Raw genomic sequence first — 25,425 nt, 5'->3', positions numbered from 1 at the left:
TTTTAAAGGGAAGTCAAAGCAAATAATAGTCGACACAATTTTAAGTATGACAAAACATAAAAATATACTTTTATTTATATCTTTACAAATAGGGCTATTTACAAAACGATAAAATTTTATTTAGCGTTCTTAACATAACTATACCAAATTTCAATTAATTTACATAAACTTTCTTGAGTTGAACCATCTTTGTCAAGTTCAAGATTTCTTTTATTAACAAATTTACAACCAAATTGCAGCATTATTTCACATACAGATACATCGTGCAATAACTGTTTAGCAAAAATAACTATGTCTTTTAAATGATCTTTTGTCAAGGCACTACCAACAATATTGTTGATAATTGTTTTGTTCACAATGTTTATGTAAGTTTTCAAGTATTCTTCCGTTATATTTTGATTAAAATAAGTTTTTATTTTCAGAAGTACTTTCATCAACATTAAATGATGATAAGTTTCTTTCGTTTTAGTTTCATGAAAACTATTTAAAATATTATTTACAATATCAATTGTGCAAATGATTGGTTGTACGTCTCCCCTCCTAAGGCGCTCAGTAACAGTTATTAACCAGGGTAAAAGTCCGTACCCGTTTACAAGTAACATGCAGGCTTTTGGTAATTTAGTAACCGAATTAATAATTTGCAAAATAAAAGTCTAAAAATAAAAGATTTATTAATTAGTTATTCTATATAAATTCTCGAACTTAATAGATACAAAGCTTTAAAAATTATTACCTTGGATAAATTGTCCGATAATGTAGAAGTGTAAAAATCAAACAGCATTTTGAATAAAACACATTTTAAAGCGACATCCATATCGCTATCTATTTCCAAGCCGTCACGTATAACTTCTAAAATCCAGTGTCTATGGGATTTATGTTCAATTTCTGAACTATGATATAGTTGTAAAAATTCTGGTATAGTATTGAGATCTAGAGCTGGCTTGGCCATGAGAAAAGCTTGCAGAGGCGAATAAAGCTGATTCAAAGGTTGAGATATTACTAAAGAACTTCGAGATAGAAAAGTCGAAACAAAGCCATTCAATCTAATATTTCTAAGCGGGGATTCTGTCTGTTTAATGCCATTTCGGAGTGTATCTATAAAGTTTATCCACAATAGTTTTTCTTTGGAACTGGAAAATTTAAGAACAATAAAAAAGGAATGAATATCAAAGATTATTGACTATATTGATAAAAATAAATATAAAATTTCAAACCTTGTAGCCTCCAAATGAAAGTAAAACCTGGAAATTGCAATAAAAGCTGCCAATCGAACTTCTTCAAAAGTGCTACTACAAGCACTAATTATCAGAGCCAACGCACCGCTATGTATCACTTTGTGACAAGGCACAACATTATATTCTGCTAAAATGTGAGTGAATACTGACAAATAAAACGCAGGGTCGTATATTTGATCTAAATTCACTTGTTCCTTTGTAAAATTACACTGCCAATAAATAATTGACGATTAGTAAATGTATTTGAAGAGATATTTGAAATAACAGAGTGAAAAAATGAATAATAAAGACACAAACCTGCCAATTTCTTTTAACAGGAAAGTTTTTAATTGTGTTATTAACAATTTCAGGAACAAGCAAATCTAAAACTTGTGATATTGAAGGTTGCCTCCACAAAGCAGTGTCAGTTTCCCCCTTGACGCTGTAATGAGATGCAGCAGCACTACCCCAAAGATAGGGCCTGTACTCATCCAGTTTTATTCCATTATTTTCATAATGCTGAAGAATCTATAACGCAGATTTAAAATTTAGTAATTAATTGCATGCATCAACCATAGTTAAAGTTAAAATAGGTTTATACTATTGATCAACTTACTTTTAAAATAAATTGATCACTTGTACTTAAAGTGGCATTGTATGCAGCTAAATAAAGAGGAACATGCGTTGCCAACATGACTGTATGATTCTTTTTAACCAAAATCCATAATAATTCTACAAGGTCACCTGAAATTAATAATGTATTTTAAACTAAAACAATCTTAAAAAAACAACATTTAAAACTTAAGAAAAAGTTATGGTTCTTACTTTTTATACTTGCATTGCTCAACATTATGTTTATGAATTCAGAATGAGAGGTAGTCATTTCAAATATAGTTTTTGCATACTCCTCGTTGGTATTATCTTTGTATGCAACATCACAAGTTGCAACTAAAGCTTTTAATAAGAAAGATGTTGAACATTTGTCTTCTTTTTTTATTTTTAAACCAGATTTTAAATTAATTCGAGTGAACTGAGGCCAAGAATAATTTTTACTTAACTCTTCAAATGTGAAATTAACGTCTGATTTCAAAATACTTATCGAATCAATCAAAGTTTTACAGAAGAAGTTTAACTTTGTTATATTTTTGGAATCCTTCTTAAGAGCCGTCACTGTTATGTGCACTAGAACTTGAACAAAGTCCTTTAAAGCATCTGCTTTTATTTCTGTGCTTTTTTTAAATACAGTCTGAAGTAATTTTAGATTCTCCTCCTGAACTGCATCTAATTTATTGCCATTGGATAATACAGTATCACAAATTTCTTTACACGATGTTGCATCTAAAAATAACACTTATTAATATATTATATTCATAATCATAGAAAATTAATATGAGTAGATCTTACCAAATGTATGCTCTATTAGATAGGCTGCAGCATCTACATTTTCTTTGATCCAAACAAACCCATCCTCTTTTGGCTCAGTGAGGAAATTGGTGATATCTATCTTACAAGCATTATATACTTTATTTAAAAACTCTTGATCCCACTTATGCTTTAAACTATTCGATAAAATTGAAAAAATTAAAGATTTTTGCTCAAAGATATTTTCATTGATATTTGCATATTTAACAAATGCTGTGATCAATTTAGGATTTCTTTCAATGAGTAGATTAATTATATTAAAAGTTGTTGGTGCTATGTTAGTCTTCAGCAGTGTTGTAAATATTTCTGAAAAAATATACCGCAAATTTTTATTTTTATTATTTTTTTAATTTGAGTTTTGACTCGCATAACTAAATACCATTTGTAATACTCACTTTCATCAATCGTAGAAATACTATGAGGAAACTTGAATAAATACTTAAATAAACTTATTTCCCATGAATCCATTTCTTGCTTATAAACCAACTTTAATTCTGTTAAATAGGAAAATATTTTTTTTAACAAGTTTTCAGGTAATGTGATAAATAAACCTTGTTCATTTCTTATTTCTCCAGTAAAACATCTGTCTACCAATTTAGGGATCATTACTGCCCAAACAGATAATGTCGATTTGTCTGATTTTACAAATTTTTCTTTGGGTAAAATCATAATTGCCGCTAATAAATCGATGGATAACGTCATATTTAAATGGAGACATTCTATTAATTCTATGTGAATATTTAATTCTTTTTTTATCTCTTTACTTTTAATTTTTTTAACGGCAGATTTTATCTGCATGATAAATTTTTCTTCAAATGGTCTTATATGCTGTAGTATGTATGACTGTTTTTGAGAGTTTGAGAACAACATACAAATTTTAATAAATAATGTCGTGACTGTATTTTCTTTTGAGGTTTTGTTCTTAGAAATTCCTTCAAAATACTGTAGCAGTACTGGATGTTTGAAAATATATTTAGCACAGTCTTTGAATAAATCTTCGATATCCGTGCTCATGTCTTTTGCTATTGTTAATAATGTTATTAAGATATCTGTAACAACTGTTGTTGGCAATTCGACATCACTTTTTTGCAAGGATTGCGTAAAATAGAAAATCACCATTTGCACCAAACCTTTCACCTTGAAATTTGTCAATACAAAGCTGAAAGTTTCATCATTGAGTTGCATGCATAACTGCATTTCTTCTGTGTAAACTTTGCAAATTTTATCAGAACCAAGCAGAAGTTTACTAACCATTCGAAAAATATTTTTAGATTCGAAAGGTTTTTTCAATAGCGCTGGAGAATCACAATTTAACCAGCAAATAAAATATTTCTGTCCAGGAATATGCAATCCTTCGATTAAAGTAAGAAAAGCTTTTGACGATACTTGACAATGTAATGTATGTGTAAATACAACTGATAGATAATGTGCTAAAGCTTCAGAAGAAGTTTTCTTTAGAGTCTCCACTGCTGCATATACAGGTAAAGATATTGCAGTGACTGGTAACATTGCAGATAGCAATTTCACATCTTCAATATTTCTTTCGCTTAATTCTGTGAAATATAAAAATATACAAATATACTTTAAATTACGTTATATGCAATTGAAATGTTTCAATAAATTTTATGATAAACATACGATTAAAAATATCTTCTTGTCTACTTATATCCATTTCTTCTTCTCCTGTATTTTCTTCAATTTTGTGTATCAATGACAAATATTTTTCAGTGTGTTTATAAATACGTTTTATTATTTTCCCAACATAACTAGCAACTTCTAACTTATCATCAATACCATCAAGATGAGTTATACTATTAATCCAAATTTCGATTTGGTCATTGAACCCTTCAAAAACTCCACATCCATTCAGTAGCAAGCTTAGTGTTTGTCGCACTTCTGAATCAAATGAAACATTTTTATCACCAACTTTAGTTATTAAAAATGATAACGAAACACTGAATATTTCCTGCAAAATATAAGGCAATAGATAAAATTTACGCTGAAGATTCTTAATAATGATTACAAGCAATAAATACAAAATTCTTACCTCATTTGGTGTAAATTCTGATAGGTTTGAGCATAACAAAATTTTCAAAGCTTTTACTTTCATAAAAGTAAGCTCTTCTTCGTCAATGGCAGGAATACCAGCAAGAGTCGTTAATAAAATAGTTGGTTTTTGTTCTAAGTTTGCAGTACCAGATGTCAACAAAATTTCAGGACAAATTTCACTATAAGCTTGTAGAAGATTTATTATAATCAATAAACGATCTTTTATTTCGACATGTATATCTTTTTCTTCTGCATCAGCAGATTGATCATCTGACTCGTGAGACAAAGCTTGTACCCAAATATTTAAAATGCAGTCAAAACTTGGCATGTGCTGTTAAAAACGATGAAGAACATAAATTTCAATCGCAAAAAAAATTAAATCTGAGAATGTAAGAACTTACCTTTAAGACGTATTCCAATAGCAAATTTTTAAACGTAGAAATTTCTGAAGAATTAAATTTTGAATGTTCAAATGCTTTTATGAAACTTTCGATTTTTTTGATCATGATTAAGACAAGACTAATAGTTTCATAATTAATTATAGGACTCTTATGTTCTAAAGATGGAATAACTGCATTTCTCATTACGATCGGTGGTATAGTGAGATTTGAAATTGCATTTGCCATTTGCATAATAGTCATATCTGAAGAACATAATTTAAGGCAATTGTCCACATCCACATCATTAATTATCTAAAAGAACAATCAAAGTTATAGATAATTTTTGTAGTATATTAAAAACTGTCTACAACATTAGATAACCAAAGTATTACCACATACCCTTTTAATGAATTGCATGACTGAAATCCATTTCTTGGAAACTCTTGGAACTAAAAATGGTTCAGTATATATTAACTGAGATTTGATTAGATCTGGACAAGCTGTTAATATTTTTACAATCAATTCTGCAGGTTTTTCATGTTCCCAAGGCTTATCCAAACTTTGTAAAATTGTATTAATCAATTGATTATGTTTTCCAGAATCTGTACCAAGACTTTTGTCTTGAAAAACAATACCATATTTTTTAGAAGTTAAAAGAGTAATAAGAAATTCGTGTATAGCAGATACTGTGATCTGAAAATAAAGTCATTCCATTTCAATTAGTTTTGCTCATTATTTAGATTTGGATGATGAGATAAGTAATGATATGAACATTTATTTTACCTCTTTCTCTTCTGGGTCAATATTTTCTGTTAATAATTTCTGTTTTTTATGACCTGGCCAATTTTTAGGTCCTTTCCAGTTGTACAAATTAACAAGTCCTTGAACTACTGGCGTTGAAAATACATGTAACTTTGTAGTCTTGGTAATAATGGGATTTTCCAAAATATATTTTTTTACAGTCGTAAGGACAAGTTGAACTACATTTGAGTAATCATAAGTTAGACCAGCAAAGATACTAGAGAGAACTCCACGTTTTTCAAGTAGTGCCCGTACATCAGAAGCAGTACCATCGATCAAAAATGCAAGTATAAAATGTATAAAGCAAGTCCTGACACTCTGTGGGTCCGTTGGTTTTGAATGAGTAACTAACACTTCCAAAAGTTGAGAGTGAAATGATAAATGATTTAATAATTCACGAGGTAATGTTCCACCTAAGGAAACTACTGCAGCTAATAGTTTAAGCACTATCTTGCGATTTTTTGGTTTACTTTGAGCAGAAAGCATTAAATGTATGGATGCCAAATGCGTGTTTATCAAATGACGGCATGCCTCTTCAGCACTTGACTGCATTTGAGGGTATTGCGCCAAAATTCTAAAAATAATTTTTACAATATTCAGCAAGGTGTGAATATTTATTTGATGATTAGTTGATAAATATTTAGAAATACCTACTTCATTATCGCAATGTGCATTGCGGCAAATACAGTTGATGCATTGTTGATATTTTTTTTCTCTGATGAATCCAAAAGTCGAAGTATCTCAAGAACACTTCCACCAGCTTGGAGATACTCAGCAGCTAAATCTTTTTTATTATTTTGACTACATAGGGTTATAAATTTCTGTAAAGTACTAAATCCAGCAGCAGAATTAAATGCATTCCTGAGAAACTTTCCATTGAATTTGTCACTTTCTTCTTTAGAAACTTCTACCTCTAATTCTTCATGATCAGTAGCATCTGAATTTTCTTTTTCAATGGCACTTTCAGTAGTATTCTGATTAGTAGATTCTTTCACTTCTTCCAATTTTGCTTTCTTTTCAGACGTACAAGTCTTTTCATGGATGTCATTTTTTCTCTTTTTTTTCATCTTTTTATCAATTTTAATGTCATTGTTGACACTATTTTTTGATTCATTTTCTACTTGAAATTTCTTTCGTTTTGTAGAGACATTTAACTTGTCCATAGAAAGAAGTTTCCCCTTCATTTTTCGTGATTAAATTCTAAAAATAAAAAAATACGATTCATGCAAATAATTGATAAATTTAAGTTATAGTAAATAATAAAGAATATAACGTGTGGTCAATTTATAATTAGATGTTATCAAACATACGCACCTTTATTTATGAGTCTTATTATAAACATAACAGTATATGATCATTTGGTTCGTAACTTAATCAAATTCAATTTATTTATGTGTTAATTTTTTAATATTGTTCGTGTTTGTATTTCTAAAGCGGCATATATAAGGTTAACCTCCAATATAAACGAACGCACGTGTATGGTGACCGGACTATATGTATAGTGGCAGGGACTATATATTATGATTCTAGAAGACATATATATAGATATAACAAGAGGAGCAAACTGCAGAAGAGAACGTATTGCGAGGATACGAAGCCTATGATATAAATGATCAAATAACTCGACAATCAAAAAGGTAACGTATTCTACATTTAATAAAAATAAACACAGTTAAATTATTGCACTTTTTTTGTTATAATAAAAAAAATGAAAATAATTTGTTTTGAAAATACGCGAATCAGTGTCACCACCTTCATAAAAATATAAAATTGTAAAACACGATCCATCGTTGAGTGCGCATATTAGACAGCAAGTTCGCAGATTGTGGTGGATGCATTGCGCGTGGCCGGCCGTGTTTGCTCACAAATATGCACTATAGCTCCTATCAGTATCAATCATACGTATCACGTCACTGTGTAGGAACACAATTTACACCGATACACGACATTTTTGCCGAGAGCACATCGCAGTTCCTCTTGATACGGTATAGAAGAAAGGATTATTCATAGCATGTAGTAATATAGGTTCCGTGCCCGTATGAAGTCACTTGTTGATACTTATGATATATTTTGCGTATCAGTTTATATTCATAACTTTGCACTGAGACATTATTATTAAAAACTTTTTTCTCGAACCATTACTGCGTGAGATTAGAGTATGTCGAGTTCTTCGTCTTTGAATAATTAAAATTTGCGAAATATTTGTTAAAGTAAGTATAAACGCAATTTATCGTATTATTAAAAAGATTATCTACAGTAATATTCATTGCATTAATTTTTTTTTACAGCATGTATTCTGAAATCAGATCTATAAGTCTGGGAGTCAATATTATTTCCATGTTCATAATTCTAATATGTAAGTCCTCTTTTTAAAAATGGATTTGCCAGCTAATTTAAATTAATTTATTTTTGACATTTTTAGTATGTATTAATCAAATGTATGAAAAGGATGTATACAAAGCCATGAAAGAAACATGTAAGATTAAAAAACATACAAAATTGAGTATTTCTTAAAGTTAAATCTAAACTTATTAGTTTTGGTTTTCTTTATTTACAGGGCACCTTCTTACTTTATGTTTGATGTTTCTTATAGTTTGTGTAGCCATTTTCAAAATTCGATTATTTTTTGAAGAGCTATTTTATATCAATTTACACTATAATGGAAATTTCGTATCTGTGGTGAAAGCAACTCTAAATTTCAACGTACCCTCTTGGGTTGTATTTGCAATTACAATTGTTGCTTTTGTGGTAAATACATATGATAATAATGCTTATATCATATTATGAGATCTACAGCATAATATTACATTTGCATTTCAGATGCTAGTCATGCATTCTAATTTTAGTATGATACAAATCATGCAGTTGAATCCATTTGCCACGTTATTAGCTATTGCTTTCTCAATTCTTTTATTTTACACAATAAACATTGTAAGTACCGATATAAAAGGTTGATTCATTGATTGATAAAGTTTTTGTTTATATCACACAAAAGATTGATTGCTTATTCTACAGACTGAATGCCGCGCAACAACAGTTGCTACGATATTTTCTACAGGATTAAATCCTGGAACTGCAATGGCAAGCAGTTATTTTTATGGTTACTTGAAAATTATTCTACCAGCAAGTGGAGGAATTGAAAGAGCAGGTAAAGAAAAAATATGGTTTGAAAGTATAACTCAAAATTATTAAATCTTCAAATTTTTCACAGGTATATTAAACGCTTTAGAGAAATTTGAATCGAAAAACAACGTTCCTGTACCAGTTAAAAAACTTTTTATACTTATACCATCATCATCATACATACCTCCAGATTTAAAAGAAATCTCTAATAATTGGTTAGAATATGTTCAGGTAATAAAACTGATGCTATATAGATAACAAATTCATGTTTGAATATTTCTAACTGTTCTACTAATTTCTTATAATATATTTTAGCCTCTTGAAACCATTGCCATAGATAGAGCAGGTGTAAAAAATCGTACTTACCATAACACCATTTATAAATTTCGTTCTAATGGTCCAAACAAGGCTGGCAAGTCTTATTATCTTGCAACTGAGGGAGCAACTCCATTAAAAACATTTCTAGAAGTACAGGACAATTCTCACAGATATGCTGGTCAGTTATTTTATTGGTAGAATAAATTAATTTGTATACCTAAATTTAATAAAAATAAAATTTTATTGCTAGCTCTCTACAGGGAATTTAATAGGGAAATTATCAAAAGTTTTTATACGACATTGCAAAACCTTTTAAATGATAATCCAGACTGTAAAGACTACTGTGAATTAGTTTATTACGAAGGTAGCAAATAAGCTTTTTTCGTATTGTATCTTTTAACAAAATAAACAAAATTTAATGACAAACATTTTTTTAGATACTAAAGGTGGGGAACGTACAAATCCAGCCCACATATTACAAGACAGAATAGACAAGTATATGAGTGATCAAATTATAAAGATAAAAGATTTTAAATAATTTTTCAATGACAAATCACTGCTGTCTTTTTATAAAACTTTATATAAAACGTTATATTCATATATTATTATAAGGTAGCTATGATGGAGATAGATGAATCTCAAGTACTCGTATTTTTGATAATCGTGAAATTTTTACTCTTGTATGTACAAATACTATACTTTTTAAAAGTATGCACCAATAAATAAATCAATGCCAAAGAAGTAATGTTTTAGTTTTCAAAATTAATATCGATAAAAGAAAATGTTTAAATCATTGAACTTTAAGTGGGAAAGCTATTGAATAGAGAGAACGAGAGAAAAACAATTATGAGCGAGATTATATGTTCCTATGACATCGATTATCCAATACACGATTTTAAAACCTTTACGCTCATTAAAAATCTCTTACTCTATTTGTGATAAAATACTGGATATATTTATGTACTAGAAAATCTTATCCTTATCATAAAATTATGCTTGAATTGGAGATTAATTTTGTAACACATGTACAGTCAATAGTCATAGCATTAATTCAAACGTTTTTGTAATTAAAATGGTTAATAAAATGAATTTACTTAATGATTTGGTGTATAATTGCAATACCAATCCTATGCTTGTTTGAACAGCATCTGACTTATGGATCTTTGTACTTGTACATTTTAAAAAAGATAAACTTATTGGTAACTGACAAGTTTTTCATTATTATGATCAATTTGGAAGTAAATTATCATTGCAATATTTGTATTAAAAAAGTGGTAAAGTTTTAGTCTGATTTTTCGCGATATAATTTAAAGATCCACGGTGAATTAAGAGTGAAATAAAATAAGAAATAAACAAAAAAAAACTCATTTTAATGAATAAAAAAAATTGTATCTGAAATTGAAATATCATTAAGTTATATGTATGTATGCATGTTAACAAATAAAACTTCGGTATTTTCTTGCATTTCTTTTGAATTTATACATGTATATTGAAGTCATGAAAATTTTTAAACAATGAAGACGCAGTTCACATTTGTAATCGATTACTCGTATGACATTGGAGAAAATTGTGCATTTCGATAATCTCTAGCGGAATTATGCAATAATTACGCATAACATAACTGTTCTTCGAAGCATGAGATTTTTTCCAAGCATTGCGGAGTTATTCGCACAATTTATATCTGTTTCGCTCATTCGTTCTGATACGTGAGTCTGGATCCTTATCGATAAAGCAAAGACATTCGCGAAGGCAAAATCATAACGCCGTGTGAGATCAATACAGCGGCAAATCGCATCGCTTTTCGCCATTAACTTATATCTAATTAAAAACAAGTATGTAAGTACACAGTATAAATCGTTGGAAGCGCATCATACGTTTCGTCCGATTGAAAAGCATTGAGAAAATCATTCTGTGCGTCAAAATCAAATATGTGTGTGTACAAATTTACAAAAGAAAGATATATTTGCTCATAACTTTTTGCTGTTTTATAATTGGTTAAATTAACACGCTTGCTTTGAATGAATTTTTAAAATAGGAAGACATTGTAATCAATAATTCATGATTTGCTATCGGATCTATTTGCTAAAATAATTAATTAAATAATTTTTAAATAAAATGAAATATTCTGCTAGAAAAATTAATTTTTTCCTTGCGTGCTAAGAACACAACAAGTCAATGTCAAACGAATTTAACATTAAAGAGATAAATTACTAATTCTAAATGATACCTTTCCAAGATTTTAGATGATGTACGGAAACAGGTAACTAACCAGCCCAGTATACCCATGTTTGTGCTTGCTAACTCCAAACTAAGACGATAATGAGTAGGAAAAGTTGTGAAAATAAAATCTTTCGTGTTTGTAGTGCGTAACGTATATATAAATAGAGAAAGAAACGAAAATATTAAGTACTTGTTGTCTTGCTCGTGACCGCTTACAAAAAAATGACCAACAGGATTTAAATATGAACGACCTGTTGCATTGTGAAGGCGATAAGATAAACAATAAAAGTAAGTATAACGAAAAAGATATAAGATAGCTTTCGTGCGTAGCACTGACGAAAGTTTACATGCTTAACTATATCACAACAACCGAACACGTCGAATTACAAGATAGTCGGTTCCGTTTATTCAAAAAGAATTCGCAACTTTATCGCATCCTATCGACATTAAAAAAAAGATATTTAATAGAATTTAAAATAAATAAGTATGTATAGAAAATGAGAAACTGCAAGCACAGTTGCATTAGGTACAATTTGTTTTTTTTTTTTCCTTTACATATGTAACGATGATGCTTAGCAGTTTTGCTTTCTGAATGAACGTTTTGGGCGTTCATTGATACGCATATTTGTAATCAAGACATTGAGCTTATGCCAAACTAATAGGAAACGATTTCTTAGATTATAATAACAACCTTGTACATTTACGAAAATGCCTCTCGCGAATGTCTTTGCGTAAGAATATGAGTGTGCTCATTACAATGCTTCATGATAAAAATGAAAGCTCGAACAGTATGAATCGTTACATTTCGCTTTACAAATCAAATCATCGCTCTTCTTTCACTCTTTTTTTATTATTATTATTATTATTTTCTTTGTTACTGGTTTTGTTTAATATCATCTTATCGTATCACCGGATCGCATAAATATTTAGAAAATAGAAAAATAAGTCTGCTTCTGCCTATTTCTTTATCAAAACGGTACACGCGTACAGATGTGTATTTGTTTCTCTTATTTATTTGCAAAATCTCGCTTCTGAATCTGTTGTACTGAAAGTATAATTATAATCGTGCGATGTTTCAGTCTGAAAGTATGAGTATGTACTAATGAGACGAATCATTTCATCTTTCATTTTCCTTATAATTAAAAAATGTCATAGCGTCATCAATACGGAAGGTAAAACGATCAGGAATATTATGCTGATCAAAAATCATTATTGAGCAAAACGACATATAAAGTTCTTTCTAAAAACTTTGCAAAGTGCGATTTCCTTCATTGACGGCTTACATATTTAAAAATATGACGTGAATTGAAAGCTTTTATAAATTATAAAAACGAACGTCAAAATAGTTCTTTGTAACGATAGCAAGAAAATAATGATTTTCGTACGGTAAGAACGAGGGAAGATTTTTCGTAAACGTATCCTAATTTAATATTTGTGCTCATAGAACTTTGTTAGATTTGACTAGTCGTAGTTTCGATGTCATTACATCATGTTGAAAATTAATTGTCATGAAGATGCTATTGATAAATAAATGTTGTGAATCGGTTTGTCGTCTAATTTAGAACTAATCAAAAGAAACTTGCAAAACAAGTAAAAATATCACATAAAAAATCCACGCCTTTCTGCGTGTACTTTACAACAAGAAATATAAATTTTACCAGGTTTTTTTTTTACTTCAACAATAAAAGCAGAGTTTTGAATCTTGTCAAACAGAAAAAAAATTCACATGTACTCTTTCGAAAATAGACATATAAACCGCCAGCTGAATATCTTCATTAAAACGATCACAACATTAGTTTGTTCATCATGTTCTTAATAAATTAAACCAATTGTAGGTAGGTTACATATGTGAACCACAAGGTAGAATCCTTTGCCACAAATATCTTCAATTCAATATTTACGAGACTCGAGGGCTTCTTAATTACACACTTACAAAAGTCATGGAAGAGTGTAACAACAAAAATTGTTAATTTAACTAGTCAGTGGCAATTAATTTCAACTCATTTAACCCTATCCAATGAATACTAACTCGAAGTTATACAAAATTTTTCAATAGTCACTTATTTGCAAAAACACTTAGAGAAAAATTATACCAAGACAGATTGACGAATTATTTTTATTTTATCATGAAATGTAGCAAAATAATAGAATTTAAAAGCTGCAGGTAAAAATGCAAGAGGAAGAAACATAATTTAACGTTGAAATGCAAGCATGAAAATGAAATTTATAACAGTGAATTTTTTAATCTTATCTTGGTATAATTTTGCTTCACAGTACAATTACGGTACCGATTATGTCAAATGCATGCATCCCAAGCAATTCGATTTCAATGAATTTCATTTTTTTCGCACTTTACGCGTACAGATAAGAGTGCTATCCTTTATAGGTCATTTTCTTTTTCATGATCCATAAAAAAGATATTTAAGATTGAAAGTCCTTAGAGCAGAGCTTTGACAGGAACAAACAGAAAGTACATCAAAATAAAAGTTTACTCAGCTAACTTAATGTTGTTTTAGAATGGCTTTGATGTTAATGAATTTAAAAATACAATTTTATGAAGGACTGATTCCAGAACGCGATTCGTGTAAATACATATTCAGCAAGCTGTCACATGTGTTAGGCATGTATTGTGGGAAGATTTTTGATAGCTATTATACCATTTCTGAAATAGTAAATATTTTCTGACAATTTATCAATTTAGTAGTTATGTAAAAATGTTAACTCTCTAAAAAGTTACTATTTTGATGTTAACATTGGCTATACATATGAGAAAAAATTAAATAACATGAATAAGTCGTAGCCAGGAATAATGTGGGTAAAGAAAATAATGTTACAAAGTTCAAACAACTTTTGTTAAATCAACCCACAGCCATGGAGCTTCATACTCAAGTGACACTGGCGATTGTAAAATATATACCAGTAAGTAATCAGATTTTTTATATTGAGCACGTTCAGTTATAGTCCTTGTAGTAGATAATATGAATCGCGTTTCTCATTATTATGCTGTAAATTTTGCGTTTACAAAACTTTTAATTTTAAGAAAATACTTGCACCATAATAAAAGTTTAAGCAGAGCTTATAAGTGATTAACAAAATTAATTGATACATGATCTCTTTTACTAATAACAGAGTAGTTCTTTTTAAAACGCGTTTCATCGATCTACACCCTGCTCTATTGGGCTTGACCAATTTCACAGATGTGGATTTTAAGCTTCGGTAGATGCTACCAATGATCCTTTAGGTGTGTATGCTGTTGCATTGGGATCTAAATTCGACACAGTACAGCCTGGACAAGGACTTTCATTTGCACGAATTTTTGAACTTCCTACACGCACATCATTCCCCAACCGAAGTTTTGACGTAGAACATGAAGGAGCTGCAGGACCAAATGTGTCTTGTGGACTGACAGCTAAGTCTTGTGCTATTTTAGCCTTCAAGATATCGATCTCCTTCTCTTGCGATCGGATTAGGCCTAAATAAAAAGTAACAGTTAATTAATCAATTCAAATATCTATAAAGTTTGTATTAATTCCTTTTATCGAAAGCAAAAATATACTGACTCTCCTTAATTTCTAATTGACGCTTGGCTTCGCCAAGAGCCGAAAACAGATCCAGTTTGATGCGAGTTTCCGCACTCAAACTGTTTTCCAAATGAGTATTTTTGTCTTGTAGCGCATTAAGTGCCCCAAGTATGATTTCTGATTCACTATGATTCTCTTTACAATGAGCAGTTTCTTTCTCGTAAACCATACACCTGTAATAGCGATATTATTCTAAATAATGTAGAGAAATAGAAAAAAAGAAGAAACCGCTGAGTATGTCGAGAAATTGAAAACGAAACGTACATTTCGTCTTTCGCTTTCAGTTCACGGCGCAAACTTTTCAGATCCTGCTCCATTTGGGCTCTACGGGACTTGCATGCGTCTGTGCACTCTTGACGGATGAGAGGCGGCGGCGGAGGCGGAATCGCAGAACGGGCTTCCTCGGCAGCACGTCGCGCTCTTCTCTCGGAAGCTAGTGATGCCTCGCAGGCTGTGCGCTGTCTTCTTTCGTCGGCTATTCGTCGCTCGAGAGATGACATTGTCTGTTTGTCTTGTTGTCGAGCCGTGACTAACCCGTGTAATCTGAAAAGGTACGCAATTAATCAATGTTCGAGTGCTTATAAATTTTGAATTTCCGTACTTGAATAATGTTAATTTTAAAGTTAACGTACTTGCTCTGCAACTGTTCGTTATCGTGTTGAAGCTGTTGAATATCACTTTTTGCTTGTCGTTCACCATTTAACAAAGTGTTAATTTGAGATCGCAATTCTTGTTCAACCTGTCGACTCGATTGTAAGTCTGATTTTAGGCGTTTAATATCTCCCTCAAGCTTGCGACACACGATTAACCTTTTACAAAAGATTTGAGTTAATTATTGCTATAATGAAAATTTACTTATTAATTACATTATTTCTGTCATACCTCTGGCAATATTCTTCTTGTTGCTTTTGTTGCTCATTTATTGTTTCAGTCGCTGCTTTCGCTTGTCGTCCTTTTCTCTCTCGTTGATTGTTCGTCGTGTTCGACGTATCCTTGCTTTCTTTTACATTATTCCATTTTCCGCCGGCTGAGCCATTAGATTGTGTCTTAACAGAATTATGTCCTTTGACCGATTTGTCTTTTTCTACTTCATTAACGTCGAAATCGTTTACAGAACTGCAAAATATAATGGAAATGAATGAGGTTTCAAAGTTGTATAAAAACTATTAATATAATAATATAACTTACCTAATCCTTTCTATAAATTGTAAATCACTGGAAGATACAGTAGTACCATTCGTGTGTGCATACTTTTTGTCATTCTTTTCAGACTGTGACAATTTTTCAGCATTATGCTTTGTGTGTTGGTCCTCCTGTTTCTCCCCTTTATCAAGAGTCTTTCTCTGATTATTTTTGGTTGCACTTTGTGCTTGTGACGATAATTGTGAATTACTGTGAACTCCACCATTTTGAATACTTGGATCTACAGAAGCATTGCCAATTCCTGAAAGAAAAGCAAACCAATTACATAATTTGAATTACAATCCAAGGCAGTCGCTTAAATTTGAAATGTAAAGTAATGAAACTTAATAATTGTGATAAATACAAGCTACCTCTGCTTTTCTCTGGACTTGGGTTGTACTGTGGACTTGGCCTGTGGGGCTGTGATTTTGAATTCTGTTCTACCGATATGGTAGATATTTGTGCTTGTAATTGCACATGTGGTTGTATTTGTTGCTGCAGGTTAGCTGCTTGCTGTTCCGCAGGCAATGCTTGTTGCAGCAGTTGTAAATAGAACTCATTTTCTTTCGCTACATCTTTTTGTTTTCTCTGTAAATAGAAAATACAAATATCAGTACTAATTGTTATACTCTTCATATTGGTTAAGAGTAAATGATGCAATAAATATCATACCTGTCTCATTCTGTAGCCAACGTAACTTTTAAAACCAAATCCTAACGTTACAACAGGATAGCCAATACTGAAAACACAAGTTTAAATTAAAAATATATCATAACTTTTGACAATCAACCAAACTTACCAGTGGGCAGCAAATGGCCTACAGAGGTCCAAGTGAAATGGCATATGCCGCAGGTCTCTTAATCGTACAGCTGCTTCTATATACAGAAACAGTAGCCACAACATCACAGTTGGCAAGCACACGCCTTTGTCTGGTAAAAAAACATAAGTCAGTAATTCATAAGTTCTGTCCAAATTATTGATAATTGAAAGGTATAAACCAACCTGTGTGCCAAACGTACTGCACCCAAACATATGTACTAGCTGCAAAGAACAGCCAGTGTACTGGGATGAAGAAGAAACAAATCATATCTGACGTAAGTGCAATACAAATAAAAAACACAGAGAAAGCCTGAAACATACAATTTTTTCATTTAAACCTGATGTTTATGGAACAACTGTCAAAAATGCTCTTGATGCAATCAAACTTACCAAGCCCTGATATTTAAAGGAATCGTAAACGCTTCTGAGCAGTAGCCAAAAAGGCCATAAAAATTCAAATCGGAATTCTAAAATGAAGTCTGCTAAAATCACCATGGCCCATAGTAGAAGAAACTTCAGGTATAACAGTGTACTGAAATAAAGGACATGTATCGTTAAGCGGTTAATCGGACAATGTGGCAAGACTTTGCATTGTCAAAACTTGACACAAAAGTAGTGCATTAACAGCTATCGAGGATCAGTTTGAGCTAGGCTGCATTGTTTTAAGACCCACATCAAAACAAAAGCATCTACTCATCGTTTACAGTCAGACTACAAGGAAAATTTTGCCAGAGAATGGAGTTGAAACAAAGAGCCCGGTCAAAAATTCATCGTGCACATAGAGCCAGCAAGACTCGCAGGTAGTCTACAAGGGCTCCAAAGAAAAGCACAGGCAAATTTGCTAGCCTGCAAAAGCTGAAAATCATCTGCAGATCTTCGCGAGAAAGCAAAGCTCATCCCTAGCATCCAAGCATATAGCAAAGCTCGCCGAGTTCCTCTTGTAAACAAGAGTCCCTCTCTCTCTCTCTCTCTCTCTCTCTCTCGCTCTTATGAGAGAGAAGAGCGAGCAGAAACCGCTACCATTCAAGGGAAGTGCCTCTCGCGAAAACGGGAACAGGCCCGCGTAGAGGATCCTTTCTCCTCTCTGATCGCGCCAAAGATGCGAGAGAAGAGAGAGATAGAGAGATCGAGAGCGTCATCGGACAGAGTTTTTTGGTTATTTTTAAAAGAGAGTAAGATAGATATATGCGATGTCTCTGTCTCTCGCGCGCGGCCATTGTGCGCGAGTTATCATCGTCTCCCACTCGGCGTAGGTATATAGTAGATAATATAGAGTAGGTAAAAGAGGTATGTATACAGAGAGAAACGGGTTCGTGCAGGTACGAGGATGCTTGGCCCCGACGACTCCTCTGCGGCGGGCAGAAAAGAGCGCATTATATACGTCGGCGAACGCAAGTCATATATATTCGCGGATCTGTCTCACCTCCCGTAAATTCCTTCGGTGATCTTGTTGCGCTTCAAGGGCCTCCGGAGCTTGCCGCACTCGGCATTTCTTCTCTTCATATTCCCCGGGCACTGTCCAGCGCGGCCAGGCTGCAATCCTCTCGTTCGATGATGAAGCTCGGCGGTATCGGCGTCAATAACAACACAGCCAGGGCGCGAACACGGACGCAGACGCGCGCGAGCGCGACACACGCGAGAGCAGCCACGACGGCGAGCACAAACGCGATCACCAGCTCTCCCTCTGCGCGATCTCTACTCTGTGTTCCTCTCTCTCTCTCTCTCTCGCACTCGCGCGCACCAACACACACACTCACGCACACACGGTCGCTTGGTCGGACACCTATATACAGGCCACAACCGCTGCTGCTCTCTACTGCTAGAGAGGCTATTGCTGCAGGCCGAGTATTATGTCTATATAGAATGTTGTGTGCAGCGAGAGAGAAGCCCACGCGCGCGCACGCCGCGGCTCTGACGATTCGTCCCCCGGGAAGCGACGACGATGACAACGAGCGCGAGTCTATCTAGCCTAGCTATACGCGGCCATGGCTCTCCCCGTGTGTGTTATATTATACTTGTGGCTGCGCAAGCGCACCTATTACACTATACCTATACTTTTATGATGATACCGAGTATTACGCGCGACGATTCTCTCTTCGCAGCCTTTCCTCGCTCGCGCGAGACGTCTGCAGAGCGCTTTTGTTGTCATTCGCGCGGGAGCCTCTCCTCTCGCTCAGCTCCTTTTCTCGCGGACGACCGTTGATACTCGATGTTGTCTCTCTCTCTCTCTCTCTCTCTCTCTCTCTCTTTCCCCGTTTCAGCGCATAAGCATATAGCCCTCTCTCTCTCTCTCTCTCTCTCTCTCTCTCTCTCTCTTCTCGCGCCCTCCCGACTCCCTCTTTCTCCTTCAGCGAGCAGCTGATTGGGCGCCTCTTGGCGCGCTTCGTTGGAACTTGCTCATATTAGCACGCTTTTGTCGGGTTTTCGCTGTAACGTTTAATTTTGTCGTGTCCATTTTACCGGCTGTGTACTTTTTTGTTTGTTTATGTTGCAGGCGACAGGTTGACGGCCACTGCGGCGCTTCGAGATTTCGGTGAGTGCATATTATATACATACGTATATGATTATACTTTGACGATTGTTATTTCTGGATTCTCTTTCACTGGTTTATTGGTTCCGCGAGCGGTGTGTTTGTTTCGCTTCGCGTTTTGATTTGCGCCCAGTGTATATACACTTATTCGACTCGTTTTACACTTTCCGAGAGATATTGAATTTTTTCGATTACTCGAAATTATCGGCGCAGTTAACGCGATAAGGATCCACAACGTATGCGAAATTGCGAACATATATCCCAGCAATATTCAGCATCTTTACATCATCCAGACACCTATATATATATATATATATATATATATATATATATATATATATATATATATATGTGTATGCTCAAAGCATCATCAGCGTTTTTCAAATCTTCAATCGTGCGGATATTCAAATTAAAGCGTGTCTATACACACAAACCGAAAACGTCAGCAGAGAGAGAAATCTTAGAAAATTCCGCAAATCCCAATTTTTCAAAAGTTTTCCCTCTCCGCTGTAATTATCAAACATTCTTTTCGCGCGGCCGCAGCTGGCGACTTTCGAAGGTGCAGCAGCCGCCAGCTCTTATATTCAGGAGCTACGTACTTATACACGTACAAAAAGCATATAGCTGTATGTATATAGGTATATAGCACAACGTGCAGCCCAATGCACGCTCGCCGCGCGCGCGGTGCGGCGAGGCCTTTATCGATCGCAGATGTCTCTCATCCGGTCTCTCTTTCTCTCTCTCGCTCATATATATATATACACACACACACACACATATATATACATGCATAGGTACAGGCATCAGGGCTGTGCGTTATGTATGCATGAGAAAGAAAGAGAGCGAGCGCTTCCGAGAGTGCGCGCACCGCACACCAGCATCACCGCAAGCACGCTCGCCCGTGTGCGGCTACACATAACACAGCTGATTTCCGATTTCTCACATATGTGACTTGTTGATTTACCCGCCGCTCTCTGGCTCTCTGTGTCTCTCGTTTTGGCAGCTCCGCTCTTCTGCGCGATTTTAATTTATAAGTTTCCCATCGTTGCGCAAAAATATCTATATCGAGAGTTCGTTAACCTGTTGTTCCAGCTATATAGTTTTCATCTATTTTATACTGCTATTCGTGGACGTTTCTTCTTTTGTGCCGAAACTTGTAAAAATAAAAATAACGAGCTGTATACAATTTAAATTTACAATCGTTTAAAAAATTGCTTTTTCTGTCCTTTCGTATTAAATACGTGAGTGCGATTAAATACAAACAAGATCAAGAAAACTTTCCTATATCAAATATGCAAACTTTTCTAATCCGACTTCTTCGCGCACCAGAAAGTTGCGCCGTTTCCTGCGAAATAAGAGCATAAGTCGGTTATAATATACTTCAGCTCTGGCGGACTTCAGCTTCGGAAACTTCACGGCAGACGTTACACCGGGGGGTTTCGTATTTCCCCGTCCAGCCCTGGAAGTAAAGCAGGCTTCCATCTGCGCGAAAGAGAGCAGTGTGGAGGGAAGTTGCGTGCAGCTGTGTAGTGCTTTACGCTTCCACGCTCTTCGCGTGCTCAGACTTCGCCGTGCTCTTGCACGTTTTATTTCGCTTCGCGTCCTTTTGCACTCTTTGCTTTATGCAGTTTTTTTTTAACGAAAGAGATATGCACATGCGTCGAGAGTATCGTGTGTCTTCCGCTATACACGAAGCTCTGTACTAGAGTTGAACAACGCGTCAACAATGAATAAGACAACTACAAATCTTACAAAAAATTATTTTATTTATAATTCAAATATTATTATAACCTTAGATAGTAGAGCTACGAAGTAAAATACAGACAATTTGCAAATTTGGAAGTCAGACACAACTCTTACAAAGGTATATAAGTCACAAAAACGGATGTAAATTCGAACACTTGGATTCGTTATATATAAATACAATATAATTATTATTACTCTTCAGTGCCTTCAAAGCGTTAAAATTCTAATCTCCTGGATTATTCCCCCCCCCCCCCAGCTGAGAAAAAAAGTTCATAATAAATACAAACTGCAGCTTATGGCCATTTTTTCATATATATTGTCGCGGATAAAACGATTTGGCGCGAGAGCTCGCTCATCGCAAATTGCTCGGCGATGACTAATAACGAGGGCTCGTGGTTTATGTTATTTTCTCTTACTTAAAGACTCGAGGCTATTAATGGCAACAAATAAGTGACTGGCGCCCTGCAGCCGAAAACTGCTTCGAGTTCGACGCACTCCACGCTACGATGATACTATACGAACACGAGGCGAATTATATGCATGAAAATAATTCGAGCAGACCCACTTCGTTGCCTTGGTATTATACTTTATGTGAATCCGCGCGTGTGTATTGCGTGTTTACGCGCATAATGCGATATGTAGGGATCGAGTTGTCAGTAATTCACGTGGACTAACGAATGAACACATTATATCTCAATCACAGGCTTGCGTGAGATCTTGTCTCTCACATGTCCATCTCGAATTGCTCCGCAGATTCGTCGAGGACTGCAGCATCTGTAATCAGAGAAATCCTTTGAGTCTTCGCGTTGAACTAAATTTCAAAGAGCTTATTGAGAGGATAATTATCGAGAAGCGATAGAACGGAAATTAAATACGAATAGATATAGGAGCTCTTAAATTGGCATAACTCGATCGTTTAGCACAATCGCGCGCAGTATAAGAGATTTTGAATAATTGAGTGATGTAAATAATAATAGGATTGATGCTGACCTTTAGCCGGAGGGCTTGGAATTTTGTTCGGTGCCGTGACGGTAGGTGCGGCACCCTTCAGAAGACTAGCCGGTATGGTAGGCATATTTTTCGGTGGTGTTTGCGAGATTGGCGAATTTCGGAGATTCATCAGGAAAGCTCTCTCGTACACAATGCGAGTACCTGTGAAACAAACGAATTAGTCGTTAATAAAATTAATCATATTACATTGATGCATGTATCAAAATTATTATTTTGGCATTTAATATTAAAAACTTAAAATGAACCCAACTCAAATATTTTTAATTTCTTTTTGCTCAAGACCCATTCGTACTGAAATCGCTATTTTTAAAACGTTATATCCACCGCGTGGGTCTCGAGAAGCGAACCATATGAACGATGAGTATAAATCCACACGTGCTTGCACTATGCAGCGCGCATTAAATTTATTTTTAAAATGTTTGGAAGTTTTAATAAAATGTATCCGAAATCGTTATGTGCGAAATTTTGTATAGACGATAGCATGTACTTTTTAGATTTTAAAGTTTGGTTTGAGACATTTTTATCACACGAAAGATAAGCTTTAATTTCACGTTGTTCTAATAAATGAATACTTGATACTATGTACACGGTAGATTAGAACGATTGACCCAGAAAAATTTTAATTGGTTAGTTTAAATACGTTTTTATCTTTGATAGTCTGTTCAGTTGTCTAATATCACAATGCCGTAATATGAAGTATATAAGAATACGAATTTCCCTCAGTTGATATTTATTATACCTTCAATCTTTATTTATTTTGTTTTATAGTATGAAAAGTTTGTATCTAGATTTAAAAGTATTTTTTTTAATAAGTTCGCTATATTAAAAAATAAGCTTTCGGAAAGCACCATCACCACGGCAAACGTATCGTGCTAAACTTATCTCAGTCGTGCAGAATCAAGGCCTTAAGAAACCATTTTGCCGTTAAGAGGAAAGAGAAGAAAAATGATGTAGATTACATTTGTTTTTGTTAAACTGTATATGAGTTAATGTAATAATTATTCGTATCATCCTAGTACCGCATCGTCACCTGCTAAAGGTACTTTTTAGATAGAAGTTATAGTTCTGCTATAGAATAATATAAGATAGCATTTAATAGCACTATAATTTTTTTCTGACTCATACTTTTTAAATATATAAACGTGCATGCATTTTGTAAATTTAACTTTTTTTTACGAATGATTAGTTTAACTGCAATGAAAATATCGACAAGTTGAAGATTTCGTATATAATTATTTTATTATGCATTGGAGCACTTTGTCAATCCCTGGTTTTGAAATGTGGTCGAGATTATGGGTTTAATTTTAGTATTTGTAATAGAAACAATAAATCTACAATTTCTTCGTTTTGCTTTTGTTTTGTCAGAAAGCTGTGGAAGTTTTTCAAAGATTTATAGAATCATAATAAACGACTAGAATAAATTATGTAAATCTATTCTATTTTACTTGTTAGAAACAACAAAAATAAATCTTTGTAACGTAAATAAGCTTATAGAATTGATCCAAAAGTCGTCAGACAGTAAACAAAAATAACAAAATTTAACGCCAGATTAAGGTTGCTTGTGAAAAATGATAGATTGTTGGAAGGTTATAACTATTTATTACTTGCAAAAAGTTATTTACTATTTCACTAACTTCTATTCATATTAATCCTCGCGTGTCAGATTCATCACATGGGATTTAGCAAATCCAATTATACACATGAAATAGTTGATATAATACTAATTCGCCAAACTTAGCAGAAAATGAACGGATACAAAGGGTATATAAGTTCCTGCAAAGCGGAAAATCAATTAAGCCTCCGCGAATAGCAAAACTCGCAGGTAAAGGAGATTCTAGCGGTCATTCGGTTCTCCCTGGCGTTTCATCGTAACGACTCTTTGTCTCTCATACTAGTTCTCATCTCATCCCGTCTCTTTCTATTCCTCTATTCGGGCTGACTCTATTCATACCGCAACCCTTCTAAGGCCGTCTTGGGCACCCTATTCTTGCAGTGTTAATAGTTTCTGAGGTATTTGTTAGTTGAAGCTGTATTGTTGAAGTTTAGACTAAGTTTATGAACAATATTATGTTGTAAATAAGTAGCTTAAAATTTCGAAGTGTTTAATGCCGTTAATTTCACAAACTCCTCAATTTGTTTGTCGAAAAAATGTATCGACGATTCTGTCCCAGTGATTCCACCTATGCAAACCAAGCAGTTGATTGTCATAAAGGGTATGTGCCACTCGGATGACTTTATTGGCATCAAACTCAAGGTTAAAAAGACCCTTGATATCACGCATTCTACACAGCTGTTGAGCAATTCTCTTTTACGGCGTTGCGTGTCGCAATCACAACAACGGAGTTGTTTTTCCGGCAAACCACAAATTACGCGGCATTTTTCGCGCCGCTGAAAAATGCGCAGTTACATCGTAGAGCGTGTATACGAACCTAGATACGAACTGAGTAAGTGTTTAAATATGGGAACTACTTATGTATAAAAAGAGTCAAAAATATGTACACGCGTTGCAGTAAAAACGAAAGTCCGTTTTTATCTGTATTCACGCCTTATTGGATGACCAGTTTCAGGAAGACTGTTTATTTAACAAAAATATTGCTTACAGTTTAACGATTGAATTATGTAAACGCATTCGATTAATTCTATTATGAAACTGGTCGAATCAATACGAATTTATTATTACAGTATAGGAATTTGCGTTTTTAACACTTGAAACCTATATCGCAAATACTATAAACATTTTAATAATGAATGAATAATTCATAAACTTTAGCCAGAATTCATGTAATCACAGATCAAATATTTCTCTTAGCATTAATGAAATGATAAGTTAGCTTGAATGAGCCAGCTACTTGAACCGAGAGCACGGTGTGCGTTTATTTAAATTTTGTTACAAAAAAGCGCCAGTTTTAATTAACTTCAAGATTGAATTTTTGTAATAAAAAAATTTGCACCCAACCACGCTGTATTTTTCGTTCTTCGCAATCGCTGAAATTTAATATACACACACTGACAGACAGAAGAACAAAAGA

At 33.7% G+C, this 25,425-nt stretch overlaps 4 protein-coding genes and 1 long non-coding RNA gene across 6 annotated transcripts in view; 2 read left to right on the top strand and 3 right to left on the bottom strand.

The window, feature by feature from the left end:
• Positions 1–38: 38 nt before the first annotated feature.
• On the bottom strand, positions 39–7,674 carry LOC100120742 (nucleolar pre-ribosomal-associated protein 1). The gene is made up of 15 exons (XM_008211378.4): positions 7,181–7,674; positions 6,521–7,066; positions 5,849–6,440; positions 5,465–5,758; positions 5,087–5,377; positions 4,684–5,016; positions 4,275–4,602; positions 3,032–4,189; positions 2,619–2,942; positions 2,040–2,552; positions 1,831–1,958; positions 1,533–1,742; positions 1,215–1,444; positions 734–1,130; positions 39–653 (listed from the first exon to the last, which is right to left on the bottom strand). The coding sequence occupies exons 2-15, from the start codon at positions 7,048–7,050 to the stop codon at positions 117–119; spliced, it is 5,865 nt and encodes a 1,954-aa protein (XP_008209600.1). The 5' UTR covers positions 7,051–7,066; positions 7,181–7,674; the 3' UTR covers positions 39–116.
• Positions 7,667–10,405, top strand: LOC100120722 (stimulator of interferon genes protein). Its single transcript, XM_008211377.4, has 10 exons — positions 7,667–8,076; positions 8,155–8,222; positions 8,289–8,342; positions 8,424–8,614; positions 8,687–8,797; positions 8,882–9,014; positions 9,078–9,220; positions 9,305–9,485; positions 9,558–9,671; positions 9,745–10,405. The coding sequence occupies exons 2-10, from the start codon at positions 8,156–8,158 to the stop codon at positions 9,843–9,845; spliced, it is 1,095 nt and encodes a 364-aa protein (XP_008209599.2). The 5' UTR covers positions 7,667–8,076; position 8,155; the 3' UTR covers positions 9,846–10,405.
• A 370-nt stretch (positions 10,406–10,775) lies between these two features.
• On the bottom strand, positions 10,776–19,245 carry LOC100120683 (macoilin-1). Of its 2 annotated transcripts, none has more exons than XM_008211375.4 (12): positions 18,533–19,244; positions 17,500–17,641; positions 17,293–17,419; positions 17,090–17,219; positions 16,963–17,029; positions 16,659–16,878; positions 16,297–16,552; positions 15,991–16,224; positions 15,741–15,917; positions 15,373–15,651; positions 15,088–15,281; positions 10,776–14,999 (listed from the first exon to the last, which is right to left on the bottom strand). In XM_008211375.4, exons 1-12 carry the CDS (start codon positions 18,610–18,612, stop codon positions 14,734–14,736), a joined length of 2,172 nt encoding a protein of 723 aa, XP_008209597.1. In that variant the 5' UTR covers positions 18,613–19,244; the 3' UTR covers positions 10,776–14,733. The 2 variants fall into 2 exon arrangements, with proteins under 2 accessions (XP_008209597.1, XP_001604294.1); XM_001604244.6 differs by having other exon boundaries at positions 12,367–14,999; positions 16,662–16,878; positions 18,533–19,245.
• The window catches only part of LOC103316650, a 13,910-nt gene continuing 6,585 nt past the window's right edge, over positions 18,101–25,425 (top strand). Inside the window, exons 1-2 of the long non-coding RNA XR_512494.3 lie at positions 18,101–18,396; positions 19,604–19,642. This is a non-coding gene — a long non-coding RNA (uncharacterized LOC103316650). The remainder of the gene's footprint in view (positions 18,397–19,603; positions 19,643–25,425) is intronic.
• LOC100120657 (eukaryotic translation initiation factor 4E-binding protein 1) overlaps positions 21,386–25,425 on the bottom strand; it is a 5,740-nt gene continuing 1,700 nt past the window's right edge. The window contains exons 2-3 of the mRNA XM_001604221.6: positions 22,376–22,537; positions 21,386–22,159 (exon numbers count right to left, since the gene is read on the bottom strand). Of these exons, the coding sequence (XP_001604271.1) occupies positions 22,110–22,159; positions 22,376–22,537 (212 nt within the window). The 3' untranslated portion in view covers positions 21,386–22,109. The remainder of the gene's footprint in view (positions 22,160–22,375; positions 22,538–25,425) is intronic.

This window comes from Nasonia vitripennis, chromosome 2, assembly GCF_009193385.2.
Source record: "Nasonia vitripennis strain AsymCx chromosome 2, Nvit_psr_1.1, whole genome shotgun sequence".
Lineage (NCBI taxonomy): Eukaryota > Metazoa > Arthropoda > Insecta > Hymenoptera > Pteromalidae > Nasonia > Nasonia vitripennis.
Note: the sequence above shows the minus strand (reverse complement) of the source record. Positions and strands in the feature narration are given on the sequence as shown.